The following is a 20918-nucleotide window of genomic DNA, read 5'->3' as shown; positions in this document are numbered from 1 at the left end:
GTTTACATTACCAACCCCGACTCCGGATTCTTAAGGATTCAGATGGATTCATGCGGATTTGTAAACACACGTGGATTATTACAGATATGAATTGCGGATATGAAATCACGTATGACTGACTAACTTAAAACATAAAAAAAAAATATGGCTAAAATGTCGCTAAAATCACACTGAGACTTGAGTTTATGTGATATGTAATTTGACTTCAAGGACGACTAAATTTCGACTCTAAAACGACATAGAAACTCCTCTGGCGCCGTATAGTAACTCGGGGGCGTTCACTTACCTTCAATCACCAGAGGAGAGGGAAAAGAACATGTAACATACGGGACTTTAATATGAATTACGACTCGGATTACGCCTCCATCTTGTTTACATCATGAGTCCGGAAGTACGACCCTTGTTTAGAGGGATCATAAGGCTGACAGGTGGGAGTGAAGGGAGAAATTAATGGGGTGGGAGGAGGGAGAGAAGAGGGAGGGAAGAGACGAAGAAGAGGGTGTGGGGGAGATGGGAAGAGGGGGTTGAGAGAGGAGAGAGGGGAGGAGAGGGGAGGAGAGAGGGATAGTAGGGAAAGGGGGAAGAGGAGAGAGAGTAAGGAGGGAGAGGAGAGAATGAAGGAGGGGAGAGTGGGAGGGCGGAGATAAGAGAGGAGAGAGGGGAAGGAGGGAGAGAAGAGAATGAAAGAGAGGAGAGGGGGAGGGCGGAGAGAAGAGAGGAGAGAGGGGAAGGAGAGAGAGAGGGAGGCGAGGTAGAGAAAAATTGGAGAGGTGGTTATGAGAAGGGCGTAAGAGAGGAGAGAAGAAAAGGGAAAGTGACGAAGAAGGCAGGAAGAGGAGAGAAGGAGAGAAGGAAAGAAAGAGAGAAGGTTAAGGAGTGACTAATGGCCTCTGTCTCTTGTAAGTCTTTTTATCAGATAACTAATAAATAAATGAGTTAAGAGTTACTATATACCGTAAAAGGAAGAGAAGGAGGATGAGGAAGACTAGGAGTAGGAGATGGCGGAGGAGGAGGAGGAAGAGGACCTCGTCACACATGACTGATGGTGTTTACGTCTCCCGCTGACGCTATGACTCCTCCGCCTTGATGGATTCACTCCTTGTCTAGATACTGTGTGTGTGTGTGTGTGTCGTCAGTAGCAGTAATTATGGGAGCTCCTGAAGGTGCCAACTCGTGGTGTACAGGCAACTAACCACCTTGATGATGTTATATTAGACAAACTCCCACAACAACATACAGCACGTGTTTTTGTTCCTCTCTACACTACACCATTTAGTGAACATACAACGCCAGACGCACCTTCGCCAGCCTCCTCATTTCGTGTTACCGGGATCCTTCTTCTATATAGTTTTAATCTGCTACACCTCTACCACTCTCCTCCGTGATTACAATGGTCTTGGTAGAAGCTTTCACCCACGACAGTAAAGTTTGGACGCTACGTGTGATGGCAGACTGACACACCCGGCCGCCTGTTGTATTGTACTAATTTTTCACGTGTCATTATTATTGCTTTATGGGTGCGTTTATTTGCCCTAATTTCCCGTAAGTATGAGAGAGAGAGAGAGAGAGAGATAATGTAAAGAGAAAGTGGCTTTTCATCGTCAATCTGGATACATCACCACACTGTACACAAACTGTTCGGTACACAAGGAGGTGGTGTGACTGTCATTGTGTTTCACCTCCGTCACTTCCTCAGGTACACACATACACACCTGGGTCAACTACACCTTCCCCGAGCCGATAATTCATTGTGATAATAAACGGTGTGCCAATGGTTCAGTATAATTTAAAGATAAAGAAACAAGTACTATTGATTAAAGGTGATTAAGCTAGACCTGTACCATAGCTTCAGGGTGATCCAGCGCCCCGTGTGTCGACATACTAACACTCTCCAGCAGGTGTTGCAAGACAGGATATTCACCACGGCGCCCAGGATATGACCCGGTGTTCCTGTCACCACCTACTGCGTCAGGCGGTGGTGGTGGTGGTGTGGACATTTCTAGTTTCCCGATGCCTTTCCTTCTATAGGAGTTATAGGGAACGTCAGGAATAGAGATTCTGGGGGGAGGGGTCGCTATCGCCTTCTCCAGCACCCTCCTGAAGGTGATTACTGCATGGGGGGGATGTGCTGCTTCCTAAATCGGCAGTTACCTCCTGTAGGCATACTGACGGGGGAATCTTTACCTCCTACGTCTGTAATTACCTCCTTCAGTTACCCTTCTCGTCAGTAGCTAAACACTCGCACAGGAGGAGGCCAAACAGGGTCATGGAAACACGGTGAGAAATCCAAGAAAAATAAGAGATTTACTGAGAAATTATTTGATAGATAATTAAGTTATGTTGTAAGATGGTGATATTTCCTGTGACCGGACCGACAGAATTAGGCGATTATTATTATTATTATTATTATTATTATTTTAAAACCAGAATATTTAAGAAAGTCACCAAGGAAGCCAATGCCTCCCCCCCCCCGCCCCACAAAAACAAACTTGGTAGGTAGGGGCGGCGCTCCACCTACCCCGTCCCTCCTCCTTCGTTATCGTCGGGGCGGGGGCGGGGCGGGGGAGGGGTGGTGGCACATTAGTCGTGAGCCGTGTTGATAATGTGGCTTAATGTTTGGAATGTTTGTAAACCTGCTCCCTCATGTAGCGTAAACATCGCCAGCCCCCACTCCATCTACCACCCACGTCACTACACAGCCCAACACACTAGGTCCCCGTCCAGAGAGATACATGTCAATGAGGTAGGAAGGTGAGAGGGAATGGAGAGAGTGGGCGGGGGAGGAGGGAGGTGGGTGGGGGGAGGGTGGGCGGGGGGGGAGAGGGCGGGGAGGGAGAGGCGGGGAGAGGAGAGGGCGGAGGAGGGGAGTAGGCGAGGTGGGGAAATGGGCTGGAGTGGGGAAGGAGGGAGTAGACTGGGGTAAGGGAAGGCACAGTGGGCGGAGGTTGGGAAGGAGGGAGTGGGTGGGAGTGGGGCAGTCGGCGAAAATGAGGTAGGAGTGGACAGAATGAACGGGGTGGGAAAGGAGGGAGAAGACGGGAGTGGGTAAGGGATATGAGTGGGAGTAGGGGAGTGGGCTGAGGTAAGGGAGAAAGGGGGGGGGTGGTGAACTTTTTAAAACAAATTGAATCAACGAATCAGAATAAATTTCCTGTAGTGACGGTTCTGAAGTAAACATTACCATTATCATTATTTTTTTTACTATAGACGCATTAAAAGTTATAATAAACAATATGTTCCTCTTATCCCCCACCCCCCACCCCCCCACACACAGTTTCAATTATTGTTACGTTTTAACCTAACTTAACCTTACATGTTCCGGTGTGTTGTTGATGACGGTAGTAACATTATTTTGAACCATTCTCTATAAAGTCTCGAACCTTGTGAACCTCAGTTGGTCCAGAAAATAACAGGGTGTAGTAACATCACTTTGAAGCATTCTCTATAAAGTTTCGAACCTAATGAACCCCAGATTCTCTATAAAGTACCCTGGTCTTGTGTCTGTTATTTTCATTTGTTCACTTTCTTTCAAACTCCTTTTCCCTTCCCTGACTCGAGACAAAACAAAACAAACTCGAAGACTCTATATTCTAAGTTCATTATTAACTACAAAGGTCAATTTACTATTCAACAAATTAAAAAAAAATCCACTAAACTTGGATTAAGTTGAGTTACTTACTTAACCACTTCATATAAGTTGAATTAAAATCATGATCAAAAGAGAATACAATATTTATTCTAATTAAAGCCTTTTGAGTCGAATCTGAAATGCTTATACACTACTTATTTTATAGAATACTGACCCGAATAAAAATTTTCACAGGATAATGAGATTTTTTTTTAAGTCAATGTAAGTCTTCCCATCTCCTCTGACCAGTTTTTTAAGGGAAGTCAATATATAAAACTACCTTAAAATACACCCTAAAACACCTTAATTCTTGAAGTGTAGTAATAACTCAGGTGGTGGGGGAGTACACAATATAGACATGTTTACCTTGTGTGTTGTGAAGCTCCGGGGTTGTATCTCTCTGTTGTTGGAGGTGTGATGAACAGTGTATGGTCAGCACTACACGGTGTAAGTTAGTTCCTGTATAGACACAAGGGGGGGAAGTCAGTCTCTCTTAGTACATCGTCTCCGTCTATTGTTGATTAATACTGTCACTTAGATCACCACTCACTCACACAGTCCACCACTCACTCATTCCCTCCCAGGTACTGACCCACCAAACTACACACAGGCTCATCTTTACAGTCAGTCCTCACCGCCAACACCTCACCTGAACTACCCGACTACATCGTTACAATCGTTAACATACTAAGTTAATTATTTATATTTATGTGTCAGATATTTTTTGGTCTTTAAACCTTCTGTTAAACTTTGGTGGATTTGTTTACATATTATTGAATTAGTTTTTTATTTATTTACTTTTATTTGAACACTTTGCATTTTACGTTAGGGAGAGAGGGAGGGGGGTGCGGATGGGGAGAAGGGAAGGGTGAGGATAGATGGGATAGGTGGGTATGGGTTGGGGACGAGAGGAGACAGGGTAAGGGTGGAGACAGGGGGAAGATGAAAAGAAGGGAAAGGGAGATAGGGAGCTTGTGGGTATGATTAGGGAGGGAAAGAAGAGTATAGAGTGGGGAGAGGGGAGGGTGGAGATGGGAGCTGGGTAGTAAGGGAGAGAGAGGGTTGGGGGCGGGGGGGGGGTTAAGCGATAGGTAAGAGAGGAAGAGATGGGGAGGGAAGAGTAGGAAGAGGTGGGTGAGAGAAGAGAAGGAGGGGGAGGAAGAGGAGGAGGAGGGACTCCCCACCACTGAGGAGAATCACTTCCTACTTAACTCTTTCACCGTGACCGCCTCCTCCTCCCCCCCCCCTTCTCATCCTCCTCCTCCTCAGCTTCTTTCTTCTTCTTCCCGTCTTTATGTTCCTCTTCATCCGTCTTTGTCTCTTCATTCCCGCATTTCTTCTTTCCTCTTCTTCCTAATTCTCTTGTATTCCTTCTCCTTCTTTTTCATCTCCCCTTTCACCTCCCCCTTTCCTTCCTCCTCTTGTTGATTTTCCTCCTCCTTCTCCCTTTCTTCTTCCTCTGTTTTCTTATTCACATCTTTATCGAATGACTTTTGCTTTTGGTTTTACAAGCAGCTCTATGTCTGCTTTACTTAACTTACTGATAAACGCTTTTCTGGGATAGGTGAGGGAGAAGAGGTGAGGGAGGAAGGAGGTGAGGGAGGAAGGAGGTGAGAGAGAAGCAGCTGCCTCTTCCTTCTCTCCCTCCTCTTCTCCTCCTGTTCCTCTTCTTCGAATTGCCTCTTCCATCCCTTCCACCACTCTGGCAACATCCCTTCCTTCTTTCCTCATTGTACCTTTTCCCTTCCAACCCTCTACTGCCCCCCCTGGGTGGCGGGTGTGGGTGGCCGCCCGGGCAGCGTGTCATCGGGTAATTTGGTGGGCGGCTGTGGTGGCACGCAGGAGCAGGGCGGCGCTCTCCTGTGTCGCCCTACCGCCCATCACGCCCACCGTGCCACCCATTATATGCCCAGGTCACCTATCATTTATTCAGGCAGCCCATCACGCCCATAAGATCTCCCATCACACCTACCACTCCGCCCACCACCCATTCATCACACCCACTCTTCCGCTTATCACCACCCACCAAGGCCACCCATTAACCCGCCCATTACCCACCCAGGACGCCCATTACGCCCAACAGGCTTTTCCATCATTCTTCTCTTGTATAACCAGCACCACCCACCACCACCATCCTCTACTAACACCATCCACCACTACCACCACTATCACCATCCCCCATCACCACCATTCTCCACCACCACCATCCCCACCATCCTTCACCACCATTTACCACTACCACCATCCCCACCACCATTCCCCACCATCTACCACTACCACCATCCCCACCACCACCATCTACCCTACCCACCACCCATCCACCACCACCACTACCACCATCCCCACCACCTCCACCTCCCCCTCATCACCCACTAACAAGGGGCTGGCGGCTCCTTCACAGGTACACACAAGAAAATAAACGATGATTATTACCTGACGGGGCAATACTCTCACCTTTAACTACCTGCTTAAGGCTATTTTACCACGCTATATTATATACAAATCAACCATATTATCAAGGTTATATTATGTGTGCTATTATGTGTGCTAGTTGATGGTTTACTATAACAAGACAATACTCCTTAACTCTACCTATTTAAAGGCTATTTTGATACGCTATTTTATTTATATACAGACAAATTGGCGATATTTCTAGAGGAGGGAAAATATAACAGTAATATAATTTAAGTAACGTTATACTATTTTCGTGTTATAATACTTATTATATTATATTTAGTCGATATTACCACTTAGAGCAATATCAATATGGTCAATGATATGTTTATTTACATCATATAGAACGATATCTTACACATATTATTTAGTAAGTTAGAATTATATAAAACACAATGTAATTATCCTTAACTACTCTTGTAAATATGTAACTACTTATTTATGAGGTTATTTCAAGGGTTGTGACACACACACACACACGCGCGCCACGCTGTGTCATGCTCCGTACACAAATTGGGTAGTTACTGCCATCTTGTTCCATACTTGTTGATAATACTGGAGATTATTCGACCTGTGTGGAATGGGGGGGTAGCTCTGAGAGTACGGGGAGGGGCTTCAGGAATCCAAGTAAGGAAAAAGGAAGGTAGGAGGGTAAGTAGGTAGGAAGGGAGGAGGTAGGAGGAGAGGGAGGGAGTTAGGGAGACGCCCTCTCATATATGCCAGTAACTGAGCATGTCTAACCCGCCATCCTTCCTGGGTATGTTGACCTGAGGGAGATGAGAGGGAGAAGAGGGAGAAGTGGGAGAAGGATGATAAGGAAGACGGGGGAGATGGGGAAGAGGATGACAGGGATATAAAGAGGGGAGGGAACGAGAGGAGGAGGAGGAGGAGGACGGGGAGGGGAGGAGGACGGGGAGGAGAAGGGGAAGGGTTGGAGGAGGAAGAGGTAAAGGAGAGGGTGGGGGGAGGGGGGAGGGGGGGGAGATATTGCACTTCTGGGACACCCTACCATCATCTGGGACACCCCGGGACATCAAACCATCTTCTGGGACACCCAAGGACACCCAACCATCCTCTGGAACACCCAACCATTCTCTGGGACACCATGGACACTCAACCATCCTTTGGGACACCCCGGGACACCCAACCATCCTCTGGACACCCCGGGACACCCAACCATCCTATGGACACTCCGGGACACCCAACCATCCTCAAGGACACCTCGACTGGACCACCCGGGTGCTCCCATTATCACTAGTTCCATGCTAATCTGTCCGATCCGTCTTGACCCTATTTCCACACCTGTAACTATCCAATTACCTGCCCACGCTCTACCTGGCTACCTGGAGAGGACCTGGTGCTGTATCTGGCTACTTGGAGAGGACCTGGTGCTGTATCTGGCTACTTGGAGAGGACCTGGTGCTGTATCTGGCTACTTGGAGAGGACCTGGTGCTGTATCTGGCTACTTGGAGAGGACCTGGTGCTGTATCTGGCTACTTGGAGAGGACCTTGGTGCTGTATCTGGCTACTTGGAGAGGACCTGGTGCTGTATCTGGCTTACCTGGTGCTGTATCTGGCTAGAGGACCTGGTGCTGTATCTGGCTACTTGCTGTATCTGGCTACTTGGAGAGGACCTGGTGCTGTATCTGGCTCTACCTTCTGAGGATCTGATGTATATGGCTACCTGCATACTGTTACCTGGTGCTGTAAGGCGGTGAGTTACCAGAGGTCGCAGCGTGTGTACTCTTTGTATCATCACCCCCCGCCGTCAGCCGCGTCCTGTGAGGCTACACACACACACACACAGGCGAGAACACCACCTTTGTGTCGGCCGCTCGCTCCTGGGGCGCCGCGACCAGCCAGGAAGTGCCCAGACCAGTATGGGAGGTGGAGGTGGTAGGGTCACGTTGGAGATGTTGGAGGTGGTGGGGGTGTCTTTGTAGGATGTGGGAGGTTTTGGAGGATTGTTGTGAGGTGGTATAAGGGTGGAGTGTATTAGTAATTGTGTAGTAGCTAGGGAGTGGGAGTTGGGGAGGCATAGGCGGGGGAGAGAGTAGGGGAGGTAATGGAGGTAGGGGATGTTAAAGCATATAGTTGGGGTGAATAGCGGGAAGTTGGTGGGGAGAATAGGGGAGAGTGGGGGAGGAGGGGGGGGGGGTTGAGTGCCAGTATACAAAGGGACATACTAGTAGTTAAACAGAAACTAAACAAAAATACATCGAGATACAATAATCATCACTTACCATCATCATGTTAACGAGGTTTGACTCATTCCTCCATACAGGTGATGCCTTGACGTGTAAATCAGTCAATCACGACACAGGTGACAGAAATCCCCCACCAACACAACACATCCAGAGGTGTAGACTTGTGTGTTAACGTTTGTATGGACCAATCATAGAGCAGGTAACAACTCTCGTCCAATCACACTCCACGAGACATCTAGGATAGAAAGGTTTTGTTATGGTTGAAGAAATAAATCAAACTTTTCTGAATGACTGTTATGATTTTATACATATTACCAATGCTACAGGAAATATATTTTTGTAGGATGTTTAAAATATACTTCATAGTTGTTCCTTTACCTTGAGCAAACTTTACTGATTATCTAAAGGGACGAATTATATAAACATTAGTCATCACAAATGGCTTTACAAAATGAATCTTCACTTATTCTCACATGAACATTTATTATTGGAAAGTGAACAAATGGCCTCAACTGTTTACACTGCTTTAACTGAGTTGAGACATAAATGAGATCCCGTATGAACAGAGGGCCGTGTTGGATCATAGGGCCGTGTGAGTGGATCAAAGAGTAGCGTTGGATGAGAGGGCCGTGTAAGTGGATGGGAGGGCCGTGTGGGTGGATGAGAAGGCCGTGTGGGTGGATCAGAGGTCAGTGTGGGTGGATCAGAGGGCCTTGTTAATGGATCAGAGAGCCCGAGTAACGTACTGTACAATGAACTACTAAAGTCCGTTCGCCTCTCCCACTGAACCACGAACCAGAAGATTCCGACTTATGAATCCGAAGCACCAAACTGATCAAATTAAACTACGGTGCAAAACAGGTTGGCTAAAATACTCGTGAACACATACCAAGACACGGACATAACCAGATATGGCTTTATGTCTTTTTGGCTGAACTAAAAAAATACGAAAACATAAATAATAAAAAAAAAAAAAATGACGTACGAAACTTTGAGGATCCGACTTAGAGGTATTAGACATCTTGAAGACATTGGCGGTATTGTACCTTAATGTCTGTTGACTAGCTGCTCATAACAAGACATAACTAACGCGAGAGAGAGAGAGAGAGGGGGGCAACTACATCCATATTTTAACACTACCAATTTATATTTTTTCTCTCCAAGTTTGATCTTACTTTAATTGTTAGGAATATATTGTTGTATTCTTTCCTCTTTAATTAAATGTTATGTTGGATTAGCGATAACGATTTGTTTTGTCTGTGTGTTTCAATGTTTGTCTTTTATTATTTGAGAGAAAGAAGAGATAATGAAGAGAAGAAACAATGGAGATAAGAGATAAATACGTAATAAGAAATGACAGAAAAATAGATGAGAGGAGAATGGAATAGAAAGTATAGGAACAAGGATAAAACGGGGGAATAAAATGGACAGAAAGGATCACCATCACTACTACTATCACTATCACTATCACTACCACCACCACTATCACCACCACCACCACCACCACCACCACCACCACCACCACTATCACCACTATCACCACCACCACCACCACCACTATCACCACCACTACTATCACCACCACTATCACCACTACCCACCACCAGCACCACCACCAGCACCACCACCACCACCACCACCACCACCACCACTACCACCACCACCACAACAATGCACCATTTTACTCCCAGGGGCTAACATGAAGGTGACCCAGAACTGATATATTGTATAGTACTTTTTCTCTCCTTTCTCTTTCGATCTCATTTCTTTCCCTTTCTATTTTTTTTTCTTTCTGTTCATTTTATTCCTCTTTTTGTCTCTGTTTCTGTCTCCAAATGATACTTTCGTACCCATTTTGAGACAACAACTACTACTACTAATACTACTACTACTTTGCTGCCACTCGGAATCGGGTATGACGATCATCCAGCCATGATACAATGATATGAGTTATTAAAGATGTCACCTAGGTTGGTGAGTTTTGAGGTGACTAAAGAGACCGATACGGGACCGGCAGGGTCGATTACAGAAGTTGCACATGTGGGGGGCTACATCTAGTGCGGGAGGGGCGACGGCGGGGGGCGAGGGGGGGTCACTAGACAGACATTAGCTCTTCCTCATCTCACACCCAAGTAGTCAGTTAAAACAATAATGTTATTTCAGCTTGGTGTGGGTGTAGTTAGGACAATATTTGTAGTTTGCAACATTTTTTTTTGTACTTGGTCCCGCCCAGTTAGTCATCTGGCATTTAAAATTCTTTACCATTATAACCTTTTATATAACTTACCTCAAATATTTTACGGCTTCATATCGACGACTTAACACTTTAAATGTATTTTCGTGAAGCTGCATTATTAAGTTCTTTAAAATAATTCAAATATACTTGCAATAGTGTTAATGTCAGAAGACGACACCCGTCCGTCCAAGGCTGGTGGGTGACTAACTCGCTCCCCTGCAGGTAACAGGTAATGGCGGGATGATGTGAGGGGAAACACACCTATAATATACTATTTTAATTTTTATTATAGCTATTCAACTTTATTTCTTATTCGCTTATATTTAAGATCATTCATATTTTTTGTTACTTTTTTATTTATATGATCAGTTGCGTAGATAACATAATAAAAGTGTTGAAAATTTTAAATGAATAATTCCGTTAAAACATGGATCGCTCTTTTATTTTATAACCAAGTAAAAATTAATAACATAAAATAAATCTAAATATATAAACAGAATAACAACATGGTTAATATTATAGAAAAAAAATACATACCTAACAATCAATAAATTAATTACATGAAAAAACCCCTAACATTAACCATCTAGTTCGTGGAATATCGTTAACACCGGCCATCATAACACTCGACAGCGTTTAAAGAACAAAATGATTTAATTAAGACTGATTAACTTAATAAACTGACTGACTAACTGACTTAAACTTACTAAACTGACTGACTGACTAGAACGAATGACTGTGGTGGTATAGTGAAGGTATTGGTGGTGGTGCTAGTGATGGTAATTAGTAATAGAGGTGATAATGATACCATACTTACCTGTATTGTACCTGTACCTGTATTTTATCAGTCCCTGTACCTGGAATTTTATCTATACCTGTAATATAATCCTTATCTATAACTGTATTTTAATCAAGATCTGTACCTTTATTTATATCAATATTTGTACCTGTAAATATTATCAATACCTGTAACCTGTACTTTATGTCATTACTAGTACGTGTATGTATGTATGTATGTATGTATGTATGTAATGTATGTATGTATGTATGTATGTATGTAATTCCTCCTAAAATCATGAAAAAAAATATATATAACTAGATTTCCCAAACATATTTTCCCCCGATTGGACAGACAGGCAGACAGACAGGCAGGCAGACAGACAGACAGGCAGACAGACAGACAGACAGATAATGACAGGCACGTGTATGACAGTATGTCTAAATATTGGTTCTGTCCCACATTAATGGTGCAGTGAGTGTGGCGTTTTGTTTATCACGGCGCCATTGTCCCAGTCTGTGAACTGACACACCACTCACCATCTCATTAACGAGGGGAGGGGGGCGGGGGATGGGGGAGGGGGAGGGAGGGGGCGGGGAGGGGGCGGAGGGGGATTTTTTTTTGTTTCATTGTCTATTGCATTAAGTTGACTGTTTGTTGTTGTTGTTGTTGTTGTTGTTGTTGTTGTTGTTGTTGTTGTTGTTGTTGTTGTTAGGTGTTTGTCTTTGTTGTGTCTGTCAGTTTGTCTGTCTGGGTAGTTTATTTTTGTCTATTTTTGTTATTGTTTACCAGTTCAATGGCTATATAAACTAGCCTGTGTGGCGTTATTATTATTATTATATCGCAAGGTCATATAGTAACGCACACACACACAGCCCCTGCCATAAAATATTAAGCGTGTATGATACAGTGTTTAGCGATGATCCCAGCGGCTCAGGACGTGATGTGAACAAGACACAAACTCATGTTATTAAATCTGGACGGGACTATGAACGTGTCACGGGGACGGGGAGTGATTCAGTGTGTGTGTGTGTGTGTGTGTGTGTGTGTGTGTGTGTGTGGAGGTATTCTGGTATAGTTCCTTGACTCGTTGACCTTATTACTCGACTACTTTACACACACACACACACACACACACACACACACACGTTTTTTCTCACATTTCCTTTATCAACTTTATTCATTGAAGACCTTAACAGAAGCCACCAAATGCGTTGTTTACAGTGATCCATCCCTCTGATCTCTTTACCTTACCTTGGCTCTTAGTGACCTTCTTCACCAATCCGGTATCAGCTTTTATATCAGAGTCTTTTATCATTGGTTGGAACCCCCCCCCGATGGATGATCCTCAGTGACGGGATTACGAATGAACCTTCTACACTAACACCGTAGGCAGCGGATTATACCAGAAGTTCTTTATCACAAGTCTTCACCCTTTATAGCCCACGTGACTCAAATTACAAGAAGCAAAATAGCGTAAAGAAACTGAACTATACTGAGAAACTACTATAATTGTTGTGGCCGAGTTGATAGAACACTCACCATGTATCCTAAGGGGGTGTTGGTTTGCATCAGACACCCACAGTACAGAACTAGGAATTAGGTGACCCGACTTTGCAGTTTGGGATAGGAAGGTTGGTCGAGTGCAGTGTTGGAATATACAGTATGAAGAGATAAGAGAAGGGAAGGTTTTATAAGGGAACCTAACACCTGTTGATGGTGATGTAGTTAGGTGAGGCAGGTAGGTAGTCAGGTAGTAGGTAGATGGTCAGGTAGGTTGATAATTATGTAGGTAGTCAAGTAGATAATTAGACCAGGTAAATAGGCAGGGTAGATAATTAAACAGGTTGAAGTCAGGTAGGTAGCTTAATTAGTTAGGTAGGTAGGTGCGTAGGTATTAGACAGGTATACAGGTAGGTACAAGTCCTCGTCCAGGTATCTGGTGGTGTGATAATGGTAATCCCTGTGTAGACTCAGTGTGGTATACAAGTGGGTGTCTTATAAGGTAACCATATAGTCCCCCCCTCCCTTGCACCTGGTGATAATATTTTTCACCAAGATGAATTAACTTAAACCATCCTCGTCATATAGTTAAACCTTAAACTTTCTTTCTCAAATAATTAAAACTTAAACCCTTATCAAATAGTTATAGAATCGAATATCCTAACCTAACCTAACCTGACCTACCCTAACCTAACCTACCACTGCTAGACCTGGTGACCGTGAGCCTCTGTAGTGCTGACGGTTATGTAAATAATTAGATGGTGATTTTTTTTTGGCCTCTGGTTTATGGCAGTGAGATGTGTGTGTGTGTGTGTGTGTGTGTGTGTGTGTGTATGTATGTGCATATTTCTGTGCAAAATATGCGTTCTTGTGCATGCGCCTACAATAAATGTATATGTATATATGCCTACGTGTGTATGTATATATGTCTCCGTGTGTATGTATATATGCCTCCGTGTGTATGTCGATCATTGTATGTGTGTGTGTGTGTGTATGTCGGATTCGGATTCATGTTTAGATCATGTTAACATCCTGACGTAGAAGGATAAACAAACCTTGGGATACCTGACGAATCACCTGTACCGGGTGTTGTCATCGTTACGTCATTCAACAATAGTCCACGTGTGTATAAGTCATCTCGGTCAGGTGGAGGTCAGTCATCATACTCATCATGTTTATCAGTCATCATTGTCATCGCAGTACTCTCTATCCCTATTGTATTATAATTATTCTTGTATTGCTGTATTAGTTCATTGTATTACAGCACTGTATTGTACACCCCTACTACACTAATGTATGATAATGTATTGTTGGTATTCTAGGTTATAAATATTATTGTATTATTGTAGTACTCAAAGATATTGTATTAACGAACTGTATTTCCCTTACCCATAATCCTTCTCACCTTACCTCACCACCATGTTGACTTCTTAAGATCTTACCTGCCACCTCACCTCACCTGTCTGTAAATCTTCACCTATAGTCTTCAAGATATTCACCGCCACGTCCTGAGCTGTGTCACTGGAGTATCACGCCGAGTTACCTGCTAATTTATGCATCCTGCCAGTGTCTCTGCTTTGCCTGCCTGCCTGCCTGCCTGCTTGGTTGCTCGATACCTCCTTGCTTCCGTCTGACCTGCTTGCTTGCTTGCTTGATCTCTCTCTCGTCTTTGCTTAAATAATTTTCTTTTGTCCTATTTTCTTTATATTTATTTTTTTTTCTTTAAGTAAAAATCTATGTTATTATCTTTTTAATTTAACAAAGATTTTTATTAGGGTATTATATTTGTGTTTATTTATTTATTTCCAATTTATTTGTATCTAATAATTTTTTCTATCTCTTTTAAATATTTACTTAATTCAGAAAAGACTTTTACTGTATTTAGTCAACTTTAAATAACGTCTCTCCTCAATGCCTTTCCAACCTGGATAGTCATTGATCAAATCACCAATTTCCATTTTTTAACACCGGGTTGCATTGCCGTAAAGAGGGAAGAGAGAAATGAAACACTCGTCAAAACAGTTCATTTTTTATTAACAAAATATAATTTATCAACGGGTTATGTACATCTACATTAACTACAGAGCATAAGTTAAAAATGAATACAGTTAAGGTCATTGCACACAACTCACACCTAGCGACTCTTGGCCTATCATAATTATTGGGGTTATTGGAAAAAATTTCACAAGAGGCAGAAAAAGGACAAACATGGAAAATCTATATAAAAAAAACATTATCTGCAGAGGTGACCCATTTATTCTAAATATTAAAATAAAGACACGAACTGAACACGAACGCACCAGGATTATCAACGTTGAGTTTCTGGTGTATTCTAGTTTCATACACGATAGATGATTGAAGTCTTTCTTTCATGTTTGTTTCCTTTAGATTAATTGAAAGAATTGACACATACACAACCTGAATTGATTAATGGGATGCTCTTGTTATTATTTTTGTTTAATTAGTCATTATTTCTCTGTCTTTGGTAACGTGATAAAATTTCCTCTAACCAGTGAAGCAATTATTTTTTGTTTCTGAATGCTGAATGAAAATACTTCTTTTATTTATACAATCTACTTATTTACAGGATAATTTTCTTTGATCATAAGGAAGAAAAACTCTTCCTTATGTGTAAATTGATTTAGATCCTTGAGAAATTGTGTGCATTAGTCCCCCTTCCCCTCCCCTCCCCCCAAGGTAGGGGAGGGGAGGGGGGTTGAGAGATACACACATAACCGGGATTTGGGATTTTTACTTTGATCACGGATGAAGTCGACTCCTCTGGTGTCTTAGCGGGTGATCCTCAGTCCAGCCCGCAGTGTGAGACGCGTCACTCACGACAATGTGAGCCCCGCGTCTGCGTGTGTCTGAGCCTTCGTCAGTCTTTTATGTACAAGTCCCACCTCGGGGTTCTTTTTGGCTTTTTTTAAGTTATAACTCTACACCAACGTCTGCTACTCCACTCGGACCCTCTTGACCGCACACTCGGCGCTAACGCTGTCGTCGTTCGAGGTAGTCACGTCGATGTGTTGTTCCTTGTCATCGTCGTCCTCGTCCACCGCCTCCTCGTCGCCGACAACACTGTCTGTGGTGGAGTCCGTTACCTTGTCCACGAAGGAACGGATCTCGTCGCTGAAGAAGTTGGCTGACGTGTCGACGGCGGAGCTGCTGGAGTCTGGAGCCTCGGGGGAGTCCGGTGGATTAGGTCCTTCAAGTTCGTGTTTCTTGAGGTGTCGGTCAAGGTTGGTCTGCTGGCCGAAGCAGCGGTCACACAGCGGACACTTGAAGGGCTTCTCCTTGTTGTGGATGTTGCGGACGTGACGCTGCAGGTTGGACGAGATGCTGAAGGAACGCTCGCAGTACTTACACTTGTAGGGCTGCTCCCCGGTGTGAGTCCGCAGGTGGCGGGTCAGATTGGCCGAGCGCGGGAACACTTTGCCGCAGAACTTACAGGAGTACCGGTCCTTAGCGCGAGGCATATGTGAGCCCATCAGGTCGTAGGGGCGACTAATGTCTCCGTAAGGACGTCCTGTGCTAGACATGTGAGCCTTCAGCATATCAAGACCTGTGTTGCGGTTGAGCCCGAGGCCCATACCAGCCATGCTAGTGGGAGGGAAGTAGGGTGGTAGCATAGGGTAGCGGCTGCCCGCCAGGCCGCCCCCTGGCAATAATGGACTGCGGTCTAAGCTGCGGTCGAGGGTGCGGTACATATCGAGGAGAGCTGCGGGGTGAAGAGGTCGAGGATATGCCAGAGGCAGTTTGGTGGGCGTGTCTAGTAATGAGGGTGGCTGGGGCGGAGCTGGGGTGACGGAGGTTGTGGTTGTGTCTTTCAGTAGCTCACTAATGCGTAGGAAGGGGTGGTCTGGGCGTGGCCGTGGCTCTTCTACTGATTTTACCTCGGGCGGCGCAGGAGAGCGAAGCCTCTCTTCTGCAGAGTCGCTACTGTGGGAGAGAATGTCGAACCTGCCGAGGAACAGTTCCTCTCTCTCTTCTTTACGCCGGAGAGTCAAGTCCAGTGGCTGTTCCTTTCTCTCGACAGGCCCCCGAGTTGACTCTGCCACGACCTCCTTTTTAAGCGGCTCTGGAGTCCGGCGCCGGAACTCTGGAAGTTCCCTGTGATCATCAGAGACGTCGTTGGGCTCTGATCTACGTGGGGACTCCCTCATGGGAAATACTGATGCTTGCTTTGGTGAGTGGGAAGGAGAGAGTCGAGGGGGTGGCTGTAAGGAGGCGGGCTCCCTCGTCGCAGACTCTGTGGACTCAGGTCGTGGAGATACTTGCATGGAACTACCAATGTCATTACACTCTTTCTCCTCTTTAAGAACTGAAAAAGAATGGTCACGAGAGCTCGCGTTCTGGAAGGGTAAGAGGAGGGAGGAAGTGAGGAGAGGGTGTTGAGGTCCGCCCACGAGGGAGGGAAGGGAAGGGAACATGGGATAACCTGGTAAAAGTGAGTGTGGTAGGAGGGGCAGCGGGGGTCGTGGGTACATCATGAACGGGTTTGGTGGTGAAGACGACATGTTACTCATGGACAGACCGGTATGAGATTGCTTGTTGTCGTGCATGGAGGGGGGGCCATGCGTTAGAGACAGTGATGGCGCAGTGTCGCAGAATCGTTTGTGCTTCGCTAGTGACGTCACTGTGGAGAACGCCTGCCCACACTTAGTACACTTGATCTGCAGGCGACAGTCGGCGTGCATGCGCTTATGGCGGCACAGGTTGCTGAACTGCGTGTAGGCCTTGAAGCAAACCTCGCACTGGAACGGTTTGACGGAGGAGTGGATGTGTGTGTGCTGCTTGAGGCCGGAGCTGGTGGCGAAGGTCTTGCCACACTCAGGGCAGGCGTGGGAGCGCGCCCCAGCGTGTTGGTTGCGGATATGTTTCTGCAGGACCATAGGATCCGTGAACACCCGCGGGCAGTTCTCACACGGGTACCGCTTGAACTCTCCGTGAACTGTCTTGTGCTGGATGAGGTTGGGGCGCCAGGCGAAGGCTCTCGGGCAGTAGTCACAGCGGTACTGGCCGGCGGCGTACCCGTGGGCGGTCACCAGATGGTCGTCCAGTCTGCAGGAGAAGAAGGTGGTGAGTGGGTCGTCATGGTACTAGTGTGTGTGTGTGCATGTGTGTGTATTGTGTGTGCGTGTATATATGTGTGTGTGTGTGTGTGTGTGTGTGTGTGTGTGCGTGCCTGTGTGTGTGTGTGTGTGCGTGTGTGCGTGTATGTGTGTGTGTGTGTGTGTGTGTGTGTGTGTGCGTGTATATGTGTGTGTGTGCGTTGTGTTCGTGTATATGTGTGTGTGTGTGTGTGTGTGTGTGTGGTGTTCACTCACATCCCAGAACAGATTTCAGTTTCAAAGACCAAACACACACTCGCGTTCCTGTCGACTCAGATATAATAACAAGGAATACATTTCATTACAATAGACTGATTTCAGAAACTGAGGCTTTGAGGCAGAAGGGCTGAGACTCATAAAGGTTTAAAGAGAATAAACATTGACCAAACTCGTCTTCCTCGTCAACTTACTCGTCATAGTCAGTGAAGTTCTTGTCACACTGGAGACACCTGAACCTGGAGAGCTCATCGTCCTCGTCCTCCTCCTCCTCGTCGTCACCTGTGTTCTCGGAGCGGTCCTCGGGGGAGCCTACCTCGACATGGTCATCTGCAGGAGGAGGAAGAGAGAGAGAGAGAGAGACACGTTAATAAGACTGTTGGTTGGGGAGGAGGGAGGGACGGAGGGAAAGAGGGAGGGGGAGAAGAAATAAGGAGGGAAGGAGGTAGAGTGGGAGGGAAGGAGGGAGGGAGAGAAGGAAAAAATTAGGGAGAGAAGGAAAAATGGAGGGAGGAAAGGAGAGAGGAGAAGAATGGAGGAAAATGGAGGGAGGAAAGGAGAAAAGGAAAATAAAAGGGGGAGAGAGAGGGGAAAGCATGGAGGAGAAGAGAGAGAGGGAGGGAGGGGAGAAAAGGAAAATTAGAAGGAGGAAAAGAGAGGGGGAGAATAAAAGAGGGAGAGAGGTAGAGAGGGAAGGATGGAGGGAAGGAGTAAGACAAGAAATGGGGGAAGAATGGAGGGAAGGTGAGAAGAAATAAAGAGGTGAAGGGAGGGAGGGATGGAGGGTGAGAGGGAAAGTGAGAGGATGTGAATGACAAGTTTTTTTGTGCATGTGTTCGTAGAGAGCACAATAACTAAACAAAAGCACAAATCCCCAAACAGATGAAGGGACAAATAGACAAACAGAAAAAAAAAGAAAAAGAAAAAGAAACAGGAAAAAACTTACACTCAAACAAACAGACAGACAGAGCCAAAAATAAATGCTAGACCCTCATTCTTTACAGCACAGGACATAAACAACGCCTCAACGCCTGTGTTAGTAAGCGTTCATCAGGCCCGCGTCCACCTCCAAGCGTTGATTTTCCATAATAAGAAACATTTTCACGAGAGACACCACACGCCACTCACCTATGGCTGTGGTGTCCAGGTCTATGATAGCCTTGCGGATGAGGAGTAACTCTTCTGAAGGTGGAATGTCACGCACTGCCTCGTAGAAGATCTGTACGAGTGGAGAGAAGAGGGAAGGTGTTATAGTGGACAGCAGGTGGGTGGATAAGACGCACACACGTACATACACAGACACGCACACGTACATAAGAATATATTAACTATAACAAATGCTGATTAGGACTGAGGCTTATCTGGGTAAGGTTAGGTTAGGTTAGGTTCCCGGAGTACATGTGACAGTTCGCTCTTAGGGATCAGGAAATGAATAGTCAGAGGTGTTACTGTCAATATTGTGTACAGAACCTGTCACTCTGTCGCTTCGAAGCCTCGTAATAAGCTAATCTAAGGAGGAGACAGCTACATGAAATAGACAGTAACATGAGACAGACAGCTACATCAGACAGACAGTTACATGACACTCACCTGACCAGCCAATAAGAGGTGACGCAAGTTGCCATACACAGGTGAGACTGCGACTCTAACATGCCGCAGCCAGTTGCCCATCTCGCCCGCGTCCAGCCATCCCCGCAGCCCTGACCGCATCGACACCACCTGCGGGAGGGAGAAAGCCTTCTATTAAGTTATAAAGGTCACGAAAATCCTGAGTATACTCATTGTTTATATATATTAAAAAAACATAAATTATTACAAATTATCTTTTACTTAAATATTTCTTCTTTATCTTAGTTTATCGATTTTTTTTTCAATTTATTTATCGAATACATTACAATACGACGATTTTTTTATATAAATAACATCTTAAGAATTCTTCCATCAACACGACACAACTTCAAAATCCCAACCAAACCTAAGTCTTTCTCTCCCTATGGACACTTAACCCCCCACCACAACCTACCTACCCTCCCCACCTACCCTATAGCTCTCATTCTCCCCTCCATATACCCCTCCCAATCACTAGAGATTACCCAGTCCCTTCCTCGAGGCCTCACACCCCTGGAGATTGGACACCGTGAGCTAATCAATTAAACACGAGAGCCATAAACCCAGATTCTTCAAGGGCTCCGGCGACTTCTGATGAGCTGAGAGAGAGAGAGAGAGAGAGGAGAGGTCATAAATACACGGTGTTCATTATGAGCCGCGACGAGTCCTCCAGCTCCGTGTTATCTTTACCGCTCTCACCCCGCGGATCAACACTAGTTATAACCTTATCGGTGTTGGCCTTCTCGTGTACAGTAGGTGCTAGGTACAATCCCTCCCTTCCTCCCTTCTCTATCTCTCCCTCCGTCCCACCGTCCCTCTCTCCCTCCCTCCGTTCCTCCCCCTCTATCCCTCTCTCCCCTGTCCCTCCACCCCATCTATCCCTCCATCCACCACCTCCAACACACTGATTACAGGTATCTACTGAGGTATAAACATCATGTCCCTCTGTAAATCTTGGGATACGCACACGCTACACTTTCGCCTTAATAAACAGTATCTTATCATAACAGGCTTCATCTAGTCGCGTTTTACACCCTCTAAATCAGCGATAATAACCCCCTACTTCTCCCACCAGAAGATATGTCCGTTCTCAGGGTATTGTCATGTAAGTTCTTTTCTTCGTTATAAGTTCAGAGATATAAAGTTTCTCTTGTGGGTACTCATGAGGCGGTC

The 20918-nt window shown here is 45.3% G+C and overlaps 1 protein-coding gene across 1 annotated transcript in view; it reads right to left on the bottom strand.

The window, feature by feature from the left end:
- Positions 1-14822: 14822 nt before the first annotated feature.
- The window catches only part of LOC121864391 (histone-lysine N-methyltransferase PRDM16-like), a 54879-nt gene continuing 48783 nt past the window's right edge, over positions 14823-20918 (bottom strand). The window contains exons 3-6 of the mRNA XM_042363413.1: positions 19728-19856; positions 19266-19356; positions 18332-18467; positions 14823-17871 (exon numbers count right to left, since the gene is read on the bottom strand). Coding sequence (XP_042219347.1) covers positions 15762-17871; positions 18332-18467; positions 19266-19356; positions 19728-19856 — 2466 coding nt within the window. The 3' untranslated portion in view covers positions 14823-15761. The remainder of the gene's footprint in view (positions 17872-18331; positions 18468-19265; positions 19357-19727; positions 19857-20918) is intronic.

The sequence above is a fragment of the Homarus americanus genome, unplaced genomic scaffold, assembly GCF_018991925.1.
Source record: "Homarus americanus isolate GMGI-L3 unplaced genomic scaffold, GMGI_Hamer_2.0 scaffold43707, whole genome shotgun sequence".
Classification (NCBI taxonomy): domain Eukaryota; kingdom Metazoa; phylum Arthropoda; class Malacostraca; order Decapoda; family Nephropidae; genus Homarus; species Homarus americanus.
This window is presented reverse-complemented; position numbering and strand designations above follow the sequence as displayed.